Source organism: Haliaeetus albicilla, chromosome 17 (genome assembly GCF_947461875.1).
Source record: "Haliaeetus albicilla chromosome 17, bHalAlb1.1, whole genome shotgun sequence".
Lineage (NCBI taxonomy): Eukaryota > Metazoa > Chordata > Aves > Accipitriformes > Accipitridae > Haliaeetus > Haliaeetus albicilla.
Window position 1 is genome coordinate 21,938,881 of NC_091499.1, and position 14,444 is coordinate 21,953,324.

At 43.1% G+C, this 14,444-nt stretch overlaps 1 protein-coding gene across 8 annotated transcripts in view; it reads right to left on the reverse strand.

The window, feature by feature from the left end:
• Positions 1 to 3,764: 3,764 nt before the first annotated feature.
• The window catches only part of SESN1 (sestrin 1), an 85,444-nt gene continuing 74,764 nt past the window's right edge, over positions 3,765 to 14,444 (reverse strand). For 6 of the 8 annotated variants that reach the window (XM_069805008.1, XM_069805010.1, XM_069805011.1 and 3 more), the window contains 10 exons: positions 13,643 to 13,708; positions 12,521 to 12,721; positions 11,370 to 11,552; positions 9,807 to 10,049; positions 8,371 to 8,518; positions 7,416 to 7,528; positions 6,979 to 7,169; positions 6,579 to 6,723; positions 5,317 to 5,370; positions 3,765 to 4,897 (listed from right to left, as the gene is read on the reverse strand). In XM_069805008.1, coding sequence (XP_069661109.1) covers positions 4,811 to 4,897; positions 5,317 to 5,370; positions 6,579 to 6,723; positions 6,979 to 7,169; positions 7,416 to 7,528; positions 8,371 to 8,518; positions 9,807 to 10,049; positions 11,370 to 11,552; positions 12,521 to 12,721; positions 13,643 to 13,708 — 1,431 coding nt within the window. In that variant the 3' untranslated portion in view covers positions 3,765 to 4,810. Of the gene's footprint in view, positions 4,898 to 5,316; positions 5,371 to 6,578; positions 6,724 to 6,978; positions 7,170 to 7,415; positions 7,529 to 8,370; positions 8,519 to 9,806; positions 10,050 to 11,369; positions 11,553 to 12,520; positions 12,722 to 13,213; positions 13,373 to 13,642; positions 13,709 to 14,444 lie in introns of those variants that run through there. The other 2 variants (XM_069805014.1, XM_069805009.1) reach the window with 2 other exon arrangements.

The window sequence follows — 14,444 nt, forward strand, 5'->3', positions numbered from 1 at the left end:
TATTGGGGCAATCCGCTGTATTACATTCTAAGCTTCACGCTTCAGATTGAATGCTGCCAATGGCTGGGGGGGAAAGTTGCTCCCCTTTCCTTCAGAGATCCCCCTTTTTTACCACACAGTATCAGGTAGTCCCAGCTCCTGTGTTGATGCTTGGGGGATATAGGTCCAACTGTGCTGGGAAGAGGCTTTTCTGAATTGAGACTTCACATCTTAAGGCAAAACACCCGTATCTCTGATGTAAGAGAAGATTTTAGCGAGTCTGGTGTGTTCTTCTTTCAGTTGTTCCCACATTCCCAGGAGCTGCCTGCGTGCCTATACTTCTCAGACCATCTTGGCCAGCCATCTCCCCTGGGCTTGTGTCTCCATCCATGGGGCAAAAAAAGGCTCTACATCGTTCACATTCCTTCTGACTGCTGCTGGCTTGTTTATTGCTCAGTTTTCATCCTTTCAGTGTGTAGAAGTCCCTGCTTGTAGCCCATGGATCAGCTCAGCAGGTGCATCACTGGCCTCAAGCATTAACAGCCGAATTGGCTACGGAAAGCTTTACAGACCTGATCCATTTGTCTCTTTTCTGACTTCAGATTACTAAGAATAAAAAGCTGTGCAGGGGTTGCCGGGCTCCTGGCTCTGATCCTAAGGGTCAGCAGCCTTGCGTGGTGCTGCGTGCACCAGGAGAGCAAGTCTCCAGCCTGGCAATCCCTGCGGAGAGGCTGGAGGAATTTGTTTTTCTGAGGCAGCAATTCAGAGCTCCCTCAGTGGCACTACTGTACCTTTGGCAGTGCCTGGACCTCTGCTTCCAGGTGAGGAGATGAAGTGGGAAGGCCGGGAAGCAGAGCAGTAGTAGAAGGGCAGGGAAACGTTTTTCCTGGTTTAGGTCTCTGCTTCTACATTCTTGGGGACTTCTTTACTGTTGACTGGGCTGGGGAGGGGGGAGATTTCATGGTCCAGGTTTTGGGAGTGGTGAGGAAGAAACTTCAGTGAAGGTAATGAAATTTGCAAAGTTCCTTTTGTCCCAGCAGCTTGGGTATTTCTTGTGACCAGCAAGGCTCAGCCCCGTGGTGAACCGCTTTGGGAGCATGTGTGGCAGCCTCCATCGCTGCAATCCGCAGGAGAGAACTGCTCCACAGTTGGGTATGGTTTGGCTCCAACAACAGTCTGCTGAGCTCAAAAAGATCTCAATTATCATTCCTTCTTTTGCCATTTTGATTTCAGCTGAAGTTGAGGGGGAGGATAAATGGCTTCAGTGCCCCATTTGTTTCTTGGGAAAAAAGAATGGCTGTGCTTTCTGGGGCCATTAAAGCAAGGCTGACAGGTAAGCACTCCCCAGTGGGGAAGGGAGCTAGAGGCATTTCTTCTTGGCATTCACATCAAGGCAAAAGGCAGGTGAACACCAGGCTGTGTAATGCAGGGTGGGGATGCAGTGGAAAAGGCCTTGTGGCCAGGTCCTGTCAGCAGGTCTGACCAGAACTGGCAAGTGCCAAGTATCTGTCAGAAGGCAGCATGGAAGTGATGCTTTGAACCACCTTGAGTTGAGATGCAGGCAATTAAGATTTGTTCTAAGAAAACGCTAGTTGTGTCAGTCATTACCAATCAAACTGTAAACAAGGGCTGGGAGTGCTGTGTAGCGTTCTGTAGCATGGGGCAAATTTGGGTATCCCATAGTGGAGAGCAAAGCTGGGGCAGCTGCTGTGTGTAAGCTCTGGCCTCGTGTTCAGAGCTTGGCCTGCAACTGCTTCAGGAAGAGAGAGAGACGTGCTGGGTAGGGCAGAGAGGGCAGTGGAGACCTCGGAGCACCTAACAGCAAAGCCCAGCAGCCGCTCCCATGGAGCTGCATATGGGCCCATGTCTTTCTCTGAAAAGAAACTTGTGGGTAACAAGAACGAGCCCCAAAATGCTGAATTTCTGATGTATTCTTATGGCATCTCCTACCTTGTTTGTTAATTTAATTGCTGCTCACAGGGCAGATGGTTCTGCCATGATCCTCTAAGCACAGACTCAAAAGAAAATCCTGTGTGTTTTTTTTTTTTTTTTAATAGTGTCCTACCTGAGCCCATGCAGCAGCCAACCATTAGTTCCCTTCACCCATGCTGGTGCACACCATCTCCTTCCATGCGTTGTGTGGCCCTTTGGACAGGATCCCCTGCTGATGCGTCCTTTTGGGGTGAGCTGCCAGTACTATTTTGCAGCCACAGGCTGCGGCTCTGCAGGAGCTACTGGGGAACTGTCAGGGCTTACAGCCCTGCAGCAGCAAAGGAGGGCAGCTCCCATGTGCCAGTGTTGTGGCTTGTCCCTCATGCCCTGGCATCACACAGAGCTGCTGCTCTGTGCAGCCATCACCACTTTCATGGAGCATCTGCTGACTTAACTGTTTTCCTGTTTTTAAAGACTAACAAACAACCCCACTGTCTTTGGTTGCCACTGTGCTTAACAGCCTTGCTTGTTCTCTTCTACTTAGGACCACAACTGCCTCAGCATTTTTAATGGAAAATCCCCAAACATTTTCAGACCCTTTCTCCAAAGTAAGTACGTACCTTGGTGCATAGTTAGGATTGTCTGTACGTTGTGGTTAGTTCTCTGTTTGAAAATGTGACTGTATGAAGCCTCTGACACGCACATACACACACACTGCAGTTTACGGCTTGAAAAGGGAGAGAGTGCCTGCAGGTACCTGCATGTGTCTGGAAAGCGTAGGATGGAAAGGGCCAATTTGGGCTTCTTGGAAAATTTCATGTCTTCCTTTGACACACCACCACCCCCCCCCACCCCCCCCCAAAAAAAAGAAAAAAAGCAGCAGGAGAATCAGGTGCTGCAGAAACTCCATTTACAGACTGGAAGGACACTTGCTTCTGTGTCCCTAGGCATAGCTTAGCTTTATGGTATGCCCTTAGACAGGGAAGTTTTGCTCTGTTTTTGGAACATTAAAAATCCTGTATTTTTAGTTAAGAGGAAACAGCAGATGCTTCCTGTTAGTCACAATTTTTGTCAGTTTATTAATCTTTCTCCCCTAGATCTTTTTAGATATTTTAACTTCTTGCACTGTAAACTTAAAACTGTTCTCAGAATGTTCTGTAGTAAGACAAACCAGTCTGAGCTGGGAACCAGGCCAGGGGACAGAAATCTTAATTTAATTCTACCTGTGGGCTAGGGAAAATCTATTTTTTCCTGCCTTACAAATAAGGCTCCTACCTTCCTGTAGCCAGGTAGTAGGCATGCTTGAGAGCACTATAACCCCCATTACAGCCAGCTGTAGGAGTGTGTCCAAAAGAGTTTGTCACTCCCCTGTAGCAAATCCCCCTCCCAGTGCCTGTTACTTCTTGCCATAAACTCCTCAGTCTGATGGCACAGACCTGACCATCCTTCTGAGGCCAGACATCCTTTTGGCACTAGCCCGTGAAAATTAGCAGCCTGATCTGGAGGATTTAAAATTAGTTTTAACTCTTAAAACAGTATTTAGAGCTAGTTATTGAAAATAAGTTATTATATAAACATCCAGTTTACACCTGTTACCTGTGAGGAAAGAGAAACCCCTATATGACAGTATACCTGAATATGAGGACTGTGGGAAGGATGAAAACATCAGGAGTATATCTACTTTTTAAACTTTTTCTCCCATCATTTTAGACTCAGCTGAAAAATTCACCGTTTGTCATTTTAAGTATGTTTGCTCAGTTACTGTTTCAAACATTTTAAAATGGTCTTTGAATCAGTAAGTAAACCAGTAAGGACAGAAGCATAAAGTTAAACCACACAAACACACCAAGAGAAAAAGTTGTTACCTTTATTTAAAAAATACCAATAATACTGACAAATTTAAAAAGCAATTCACACTCATACAAAAGTATTCATGTGTTCTCCAAAACCACTGTATATTAAACATCAGCATTTTAATCATGTTTTGATTTACTAAAAATAGATGTTTTTTAGCCTAGTTATTTAAGCAACTGCAAAAATCAGTAAGACCAGCATTGGGCATGTAATACAGTAGGACTGTTTGGCAGTCTAGAACAACATTCCCACACCTTGTCCTAGCTCCTCCTTGGTTCATCCTTGAAAAACAGGACAAGAAGCTACTCAACACTTCACATAGTTAGATCTCTAAAAAGCTCTGAGGACTTAACTAAGTCAAGTCCCCTTCTTTCCATAGGAAGGCCATTGCACTTTTGGAGCTCACCGAATAATGCTGAACAAATGTCCTGTAGCATTTTAAGGCTAAACTATTCGAGAAAATTGACTGCTATTTTTCAAATTATCAGTGTGGGCAGAGGAGGTTTAGTTCTGATTAAAAAAGAAATCTAAATAACAAGGCTTTTTTGAAACCACACACAATAAAGGCTCAGACAATAGCAGTGCTCACTTTCACTTTTAGCTTAACTGGAACAGCCTGTGTCTGTTCACTCCACCAGCACAAATAGCAGCATCAAGATTTTCTAAAATTATTCTTGTAGGGAAAGCAAATGTCATCAAGTCCCACTTCTTGTCACGCTCCAACTCCCGTAGTATTTGCCTTAACACAAGATCTATATATCTATCATTTGCTATATTGCCACAAGTTTATAGAGTGTCCCGTGCTGTCTAAAGCCAAAATACCATGAGCAGGCAGCACTTCAGCACAACCCTGTCTTTTCAACTGCCAAGCGTTCACTGCCGAGGGGCAGCAGTGATATTCCAAACACGGAAATAGCTGAAACTAAAGGAGTTATGGCACAATGGGCATCTTAACTTATAGCTACCATTGGTCCTGAGGCTTCGTATCTTCCTCTGCCATACTGCAGCTGCAGAACATTCCAACGTCGACAGGCAGCCAGAGACATCAGGTCATATAGCGAGTAATAGCTCTCAGAGCATAAAGTAGTTCGGCTTGCATCCGAGCTTCTACCAGAAGCAAATTTACATGGACCTTCAGGAAAGAAAAGAAGTTGCGCTTTTAACGGCGTGCTCACAATGACATACTCGAGTGAAAGGAAGTCTGTGGGGCTGTGGTTGCAATAGCAGTGGGGGAGCACTTTGCATTTCAGCTACCCAGATAATTAGTTCTATCTGTAAAGCTTGCTGAGGGAGGAAAGATTGAACAAACGCTGCACGTAGTATTGCAGCACAGTGCAGCAACGGGTCACAGGTACACTTAAGCAGGGCCAGGTTCAGAGGAAGAGGTAGTCATCCTTTAGTAGACCAGCTGGTTTAGCAGAAAAAAACAGATAAGCTTTCAAGCACACACGCCCTTCTTCAGCAGCAGACTATGTGCAGCTTCAAAATAATTGTTCAAATTTAGCTTGATTAAGTTAAGCAATTAGTTAAAGGCAAAAGGGTGGTTGGTACCTGTGGAGCAGAGGGGGTTGTTAGCAAAGGAAGAGGTGATAAGGTCGTTTGCCCCTGTGGGACAGAGAGAGAAACATGGGTAATTATCACCTGAACAACATGGAGTGGTTAGCTGAGGTGAAGCACAAGAAAAATTGGAACATGCCATAAAACTAGTATCGTTACTGAGACAGAGGTGTTCAGTAGCTACCGGAGGTAAGAATTTTCATTCCCCAGGTCATCTCCTCAACACCTTTACTGTATTTCTTTGAGGGTGAGATCAGAAACCATGTCGGGGAGGGGGTGGAAAGTATTCTCTCACTGACAGCAGGTTGGCTCTGAGTTTGTTCTGGCATGTAATGGCTGCGTGTGGTTTCATTCACATGATTTCCATGAGGATGGATAGTGATTGGATTCAGTGACACGTACATGTATGATTGTTAGATTTTGATGGCTATGGAGATGCAAAGTTTTGGGCTTCAAAGAAGGATCTGTGTGCTTGAAAAGCTTGTCTCTATCAGTTAGTCTAACCAAAACAAACATATGTAGTATTTTACTTGAACCACATTCAATCATTGTAGTTATAGTACCCCTATTATAACTGCGTATCCCTAAACTATTTTCACAAGTTTAGCAAGAAATGGAGCCTCTGATGATATGAACACTGATTAAGGCACATTTATGTTTCAGTACTATATCAGCATTCATTTTAAGTGAGGCCTAGAAGTATTTTTCCAAAGAAAAACTGGAGGACATGAACTTGATGGAGTAGACATCTGAGAGTTAACAGCAAGAAATATTACTGGGAGGTGCAATTCAGACTATAACCCAGCAGCAGGACTTCAGGCTTTAACACAAAATAACCGTTTTGGGGCCATTCACACCAAAAATGACCACAGGACTGCAAAGACCCTGGGCCAGCAACCAAGCTGCTCTGGGGCTGAGGCCAAGGGATGGATCTCGCATCACTTCCCTGCCTCTCTGGGACACAGGCAGTACCAACTGACAGCAGAGGAGAAGGCTGCAGTCGAGGTGAAGCTGTGCCGTTTACATGTCTAACCTCCCCATATGGTTCAGAGCTTGCACAGTCGGTGTCAGCTGTTAGCTAGCAAACGAAAAATTATTTCAGCCTGGGGAGTACTACACCTCCTAATGAATTTACTGAATGCGAGCAGAATCCCAGTGACATCAGCTAAAGCTTAAATGCTAGCTGGGTAGCTGTGGCTGTTAGTGTGGCAAACAGATCTAATGCCCATGTCCCTCAGCACACATGCAAACTGTACCTTCTCAGAGTGTTCAAACTGCCTCCAGAAGCTATCATACATTCTTTTTGTGGTCTTTTCAGGAGTGCAAACCACAGTCTTGATATAAACTTTAAAGCTGCGGTCCAACAACTGATTAATTTCACCATAGTCATAATCATCGTATCTGTTTGGAATTGAAAGAAAAACACTTTCATTTTCAAGAACCAGTTATTTCACTTGCATTGTTTCTTAAGTTCCTATGGCAAAATAAATTATTGTGTAATTTGTACCACTACTGGCCCACCCCCATAAACAAGAATATGTTTAAAAATACATGCATGTTTGCTTAATAAATAGCTTTGCTTCAATCTGAGAAAGGAAAAATAAAAGCCAATGCTAACAAGCCTGATCTATTTAGAATGAAAGTAGTAAAACCAACCTTATTCCAAACATACAATGAATATAGTTCCAAATAGCTCGTCTTAGCATTGAGGTATCCACATCTTTGTGCGTGGCCATTGTGTTGTAAGTCAGATTATAGGCAATATGAAACTTCTCATCAAGTAGTTGTCCCACATCTGGGTAAAGACGATTAACCAAGGAATAGCCATGGTCTTCCCAGGAATAATCCTTAGAATAAGTAAAAATGCAGAATGGAGCATTTCAGAAATGAACTTAAGAAGAACTAGTGCTTTAATGTAATTTATCTCAGGGCAGATAATCCAGGGGGGTTGGGGAGGGCTGTTCATCTGCTTGCTTTAAGCCTTCTCATCCATGGGGTAGTAAGTTACAGCACAGCAATTTCCAGGTTTGGCATCTGGCACAACAAACAGATTGTGCACTAAGCCTCCTGATAGCAGCCCCCATCCTTGTTACCTGCACACGAAAGGTGGGCACGTGCATTCCATGTCTGGAGAAGTCTTTGTAACCATAGCTGGTATCCTCAAAATGACGAGACACATCTCTTGATGGTGCCGATTCTTCATCTTCTGTTAATTTCAAACAGAATTTCACACAGTTTCAGTAAGAACAAATTGGAAGTGTCCTAGCAGAACTCTTGCAGACAAATGAGAGTCTCTTGTGCTTTTTAAATAAATACAGAGTTTCACTGGACTACCTGTATTAAAATTATTTGGTACAGTGTGACTGCAACTATGGGTTTTAGAGGCAACTCCATGAAAAACACTCAGATTCTTATAGACAAACATCTTTTTCTCCCTTCTTTCATGTACTAGTCTTCACCCTATCCCCTAAATCTAGGGGACATTTTACTCCTAACTCAAGGGGTCTGTAAAAACGTCAAGGGAAAATCTGTTTTGGAAGAGAGTGCCTATTAAAAAAGAGACCTCTAAGACTTCCATGCCAAGCTTATTTTAGAGGAAATGCTGTTGAAGAGCCCACAACAACCTGAAGCTTGTAACAAGTTAAGTATTATCTCACCATCATCTGAAAAGTAATGTTTAATACACTTAAAATAGCTAAGTGTGTGAAAAACTTCTTTTTACAGTGTCTTGCAAGACGCTTAAATCTCTTGTGAAACTTTTAAATCTCTCTCTCTCGAGATTCTATTTCTGTTGGAAATTTCTATTAAACATAATACTGGTCAGTAAGTATTATGGTGTGTTTGAGAGAAGCCACAAATCTTGGCACTACTTTGCTTTTAAGTGTTCCTGGAAGAAAACAAGACACCCCTAATCTTGATCCCTTCAAAGAAATTTTAATGGTTTTGAGACATCTAATAACACTTTCTTTCCTTTTGTGGTAATAAGTATTTCCTGAAGTGAGTTGGAAAAGTCTAAATAAATATATGTACACACTACATCTGTTCTACCTGAAGAACACACAAACATGCTTTCTCTCTTCTCTCTTTCAAAACGTGTAGCCATCTCTTCTTGGCTGGCTTCCTCTTCATCTCTACACTCCTGCAGCTGCTTCATTTTCTCCATAAGAGCTTCAACTTCACAGACAGACTCTGTAGACTTGAAAAGGAGAGAGAAACATTTCATTTCCATGTAATGAAGTGACAACGATGGCAGAAATCGTCAAGCCAGAATATTTAAATACAAGCGATGTCCTTCATTTACATCTTCAAATACCAATTTTTCAAGGAAAACGGTTCTTGAAAAAAATCTGTACTGACCCAACAGTTCAAATTTAGTCATCATCTTTTCTCAGATCCCTGGTATTTTTAGCGTATTTTAAGATTCATAGCTTTTTGGAACAAGTGGCTCTCACACTAAAATTAAAGTAATTTCTCTTACTTAATCTAAATGTTTAACAAGTGAAAAACAAGGAGCTGTAACAGAAATTCTAATAGAGGAAGTAACCACAATTTACTACCCAACTGTATTTTTCCCTTTCTCTGCTCACAGAGAAGAAACATACTGAAGGAAAAAGGAAGAGTGAGTGTAAATGCAGATTTTAATTAAGCCTCAGAGGAAAGCTAGTGCAAGATAATCTTATTTCACAAGAGCTGTTTTAACACCACAATACACTATTAATTTAATACCTGGTCTTGTAAAAATCCATCAGCACAAAGCAAAATAAGTTATCTTCAATTTATACAGTTCTGCCCCTTTCATCTCTGCCTTTTGCAGTCAGTTTGCTCCTTCAGAGAACCAACAAGCTCATCAGACAAAATTTAAATGCCACCCACACTACTGCAGTAAAGTCTCACAGGCAAGGAACCTGCACTGAAAATACCATTATCACTGTTCTTAAACCAACACTTAGTTCACATCATGCTTTTCACTGAGTGGAAGCAAGTACAGATCAGTGAGCATAAGTGCTGCAGGCAGGAAGTACTGTTTTAGAGACAGAGTCAGAAAATTGTGAATGATCTGCTGTGTGATGTATCACAAACAATTCAAGGCAACAAACTCAAAGACTGGAATCAAAGGAAGGACCAACTTTCCACTGCACCCATGGAAAACAGCATTCCTGGCCACTGCTGCCCAGGACATGTATCATGAACTAGCTGAGACCAGGAGTTAGGTCTCAGTTTGTCTACATGAATGACAAGAGACCAAAAAAAATAGACAACTGAGAGATTGTATCTTTGTTTCTCCCTTCGCTACTTTCCCCCAGCTTACCAGCGTCATTTCAGCTTCTCCTAAATGTTATCTTTTCAACTGGTTCCCCCTCATCTGGATTAGGCTAATCAATCCCACTCTCACTGAATGAAAAGAGACGGACACCCTCCGTGTATTAAGTTTACAAAGAAACTACTACTAATGAAAGAGATTGTTTGTTCAGACAGATACTTACTGGAATACTTCCAGTTGGGCTGGCGTGAATTTCATCCACCCCGTGGTAACCATTTGTAATATCGCATATGCAATAGTTGCTGATGGAAGGGGGCCTGAAGGTGTGACCACCTTCACAGTCGATCTCCGGGCTGATTCCACAACCAAACGTGAAGGAAGCAAGGGAGTGGTAGTGTGTAAGGAGAACGACCGCGTGGATCAGCTCTGCCAGGGACCAGCTATTCTCTTCAGTCTTCAAAAGTTGCTTTAAAAATAATGCAAGACCAAAGTATTAATTTCAAAAAATCGTTCAAATGATCCCACCTTAGTGCAGTTTATCAACGTTTCTTAGACCAGATAAAATTATTTTTCCGACATCCACAATTGCTTCCTAACTCTCTGCTGCCATTCAGTGTGCTCAGTGTCCCGTTACCAGGTGACCTGCCAGCCACAGACTCGTGTGGTTAAGCCACACAGGAGACGACTTCTCTCCCCTCTCTGGCCCACAGCTCTTGAATCAGCTGGGGTTTCTGTTTTGCACCATAGAGTTTGTACTGAGGCCAGACCGACTTGCATTGAAGTTTCACACCTCTGATCCAGATGCAACCACAACAGTTGCACGTTTCTTCAGCTGGTCTTTACAGTCTCAGAAAACCCTGGCAACTCCTTGCGGATCAGCTGTGTAAAAACCTGGCATTGGGGCCGGGCTCCCTCCATCTTGTCCCTGTGGGTGGAATGCTCTACATTCGACAAGAAGCTTCAAACCCCAACTTCCCCTTCAGGCAGGAAAGTGTGGGAGGTTTGGGGCCTTCTGGCAGAGCACGCATGCCCTCCCCCACAGCCCAGCCTCCCAGCAGGACCCACCGCCGCCTCTCACACCCAGCAGACAGCACCGAGAAAGTCCCAGCACCCGCCTCCTCCTTGCTAAGGGCAAAGAGAAGAGCAGAGGAGCCGCTCCAGTAACCACGGCCAGGTCCCGGGGCAGGCACGTGCCCTGGAAGCTGGCTGATGCGGGCAGCCCTCGGAGAAGGGGGCAGCAGGAGCGGCTGCTTGGGGGCTTGTTGGTGCTGCAGTCCTGGCTGGCTTGTACCACCACGGCTCCCCTGGGCTCTTCTGCCAGCCTGCTCCCTGCAACCCAGCCTGAAAACTAAGCATTTGAACCCACAGCAACTGAGACAAGAACGTGGTGACCTCTAGCAGCATCTCAGAAATGCTCAGGGGGTTCTGGCTACTGAAGAAGGGCACATCTGAGCACACCGCTTCAGGAAGGGCACATCTGAGCACACCGCTTCAGGAAGGGCACATCTGAGCACATCGTCACCGCACCAACAGAAATCTGACATGGCAACGCTGAAATGTCAGTGTCTTGTACATTAAATCTGTTGGTCATTTAGGACCAGTTATGATCATGTTAGTTTTCCAAGGTCACAAGTGATACTATATCATGCAGTATCACAGTGATATAACACTGAAATGAAAGTAACACAGAACATCTTTCACCCTGTCTGGTTCCTAACTCTTAAGAATCTGTGATTGCATTACTGAAAAATAAGGGTACTTTCACATTACACCATGAAAGATTTACTTCGATATGTTCCTTGGTGATAAGCCAGGGTCGGTGAGCCAACATTTTGTTCAGTTCTCCTAAATTCTGCAGTTTTTGAGGTGCATTTTCCAGACCATTCAACCATTTAGGGTCTCCACCGACATGAAGGAAGTCATTCACATGGAGGTTAACAAGGTAAGAGCACTGATGTCGTGCTGCAGCCTAGAACAGAAAACACAATTGTGATACAGAAAACAATTACACTAAGTTAGTGCTTTATGACAAATACCGTAAGTTATCATTTCCTCAAAATATTCAAGAATAAGACCTGCAGTGATCAAAGGCTGAAGTAAAAAAAAAAAAAAAAAAAAAATTTAGATTAACACATCAGCCTCCTTTGATTGCTGTTCTCACAACATAAATAATCCTCATTAATATACATTATAACTCTGCTGGCTACAGGTGAAACATGCCTATATCCAGGGATAAGGACAGGCATAGATTTACTGTATGTCCTGAAGGATGTCACCCATACTGCATAGTACTCTCCAGTGGAGAAGCAGCAAGGCTGCCTCTAGGTGAATCTTTACCAACAAAAACAAAAGCAAGTTTAGAACGCAAGAGAGACTAAGGGCAGCTTTTCAGCAAAGAACAGACCCAGTATCATTTATTCAAACAGTAATACTTTCCCCATCAAACTAAGACACAGCCCCAAAAGAATTCCAACTTCAGCAAGCAAAGATCATCGAATCGGCAGATTGGAAATTATGAAATCAACTATTTCTGGCAGAAAACTTGCTTAGAATTTAGAGATTCAGAAACAGATGATGGGACAGACTACTGAATTAGAGGGAGGTGTATTCGACAGGACACACACAAAACCAAGCTTTCTTGAAAAACAGTTTCTGAGATACTACGGAAACCAAAAATAAACAATTGTCTTATTTTTATAACAGATTCTTTTCCCCTCTTTCTCACAGTCGTACTGAAACTATGAACATACAGTACTGGTCTTACAAAACAATTTGTAAACCAGACACAAATAAACCTACTCTGCTTTTCCCCTTAGCTCCTGGTGAAATGCCTTTCCAACTAGAAACTGCAAAACACAGTAATAACTGCTATTAAACAAGACCAGAGATTGTTGCCAAAGTGGCTGTTTCTGCTTGCTGCTTTATGTTCCAGCATACCATTATCCCGATGTAGTGTCGATAATGAAGCGGGAGTGGACCGTCCATTTGCAGTAGATAGTGCTGAGTTTTTAGAAAGCTTTCGAGATATTGTGGGTGGAAAACCATCACCAAGGTAACATTGTCCAATCGGCCCAGCGTAGCAAAAGTATCTGCAAACAGTGTGTGCATCATGGTGTCTTCGTTTCCCACTTGAATCGTCTGATTGAACGGAAAGAGCAATTAGCAATATTGTCTAAGTAGTACCAATAAAATAGTAAATACATATATTACCACAGCACTCAGAGGCCCCAGTGAAAGGAATTATATTAGATCTATTGATGGCATTAAATCAGTGCACGTAAGGCAAGGCACATAAAATCCCTTTAATACCTCTCATTTAGGAGATCACAAGTGGTTATATCAGCAAAAGGACATTTTTGGCTTTACGCTTTCTCTCGTACCACACTGACTTCTCATTTTTAACTGTCTCACCTTCACTTTCTCGAATGCTCCAAACTGATCTTAGTTTATTATAATAACAAAAAGCTAACTGAATCATCATTTTTACTAAGGGAAAAAGAGGGAAAGAAGTAAAAAGCTAGCTAAGATGACACAAGAGAGAAATAAAAGGAAATTGAAACTTCGGGCTCTAAAATTCCTAGAAAACCACAGGCACATTACTAACTTTTCCTCTGCTCCGAATTCTCTTACCAGACTATCAGGGGAGAAGCACCACAAATGCACAGCCACAGCACTCTGAAGCTTCTCAGATTATTCAGAATGGTAGAGGCAGCTCAAGAAAAAACAACCCCAGAGCAGGGGGGCAGGTGCCCTGTGGACCAGTAGGAAATTACATCCGGATGTTCACAGGGAAACAGACACTCTTACAGAAAACAGTATCGGGTTTCTCTTATGCTAGATAGCAGTACAGGAGGGGTCATAACTATTCCAAAGCTCCCCAGGGCTCTCACTGCTTCTGTACACTAGAACTGTGGCCAATGTCTCACCAGAACTGAATGTGATCATGACTGAAAATGTTTTGCAGCTCAGCTGCTGTCCTGAAACCAAATGTGGGTTACTAGTAAAAGAGTGTTCCTTAAAAGCATAAAGTTCACTGTGTACTTGAAAACACTACCACACCTCTTTCTCGGGGATGAATCTGCTTGGTCCGTGTCCCAGTGGTCTAGGAATTCTTATTCCAAGTTCCTAGAAAAGAGAATTACACCACCTTAGCATTTAGTTACAAACAGCTTTTTAGCTGTGGCTGCAATAAAGAAGAGTTCTCCATTCAGAGTTGGGCTTATTTGGGTACTCATGGTACTCATCTTACCCGGGTGCTTTTACTAGTACCATTTGTACAAATGCAAATCATTTTTTATACAAGTGCTTTATAATTAGCCACACTTGTTTACAGTGTACTGCCCCACTCCAGCAACAAAAAAATCAGCAACAAAGGCCCTGCCAACCAAAGAAAACACACACAAATTTATATGCACACACACACACACACACTACAACCTGGTTAACAGAAAATTCTGCATAAAGCATATTTTGGCAGGGTGTCCAGAACAAGAAGTTCAGTACAGAGCTGCTGTGTGCTTATGCCACTGATATAAAACAAGACTGGTGTGTGTGTACATCCGCAGTACGCCAGCACATAACACTCTGTGCATCTGTCAGGAAATGAAACAGCTGTAACCCTAATCAGATTTCTTTTTCCCAACCTCAAAGAGCTCTTAAACTGCTGAAAGTACCTGATCTACATTTGTATCTGCCTTCTTTTCAAGACAGGATAAAAAGCTATTCACGTTGGGAGGGAGGGAGAGGATTTTGCTCAATGAAACAGAGGCAGCCACGTCCTTGCACACAATTCTGTGGACATGATGGCTTGCAGGTAAGAGGGAGGCTGGATGCCCCTCCAGCAGTTCACTACTTGCCCTCT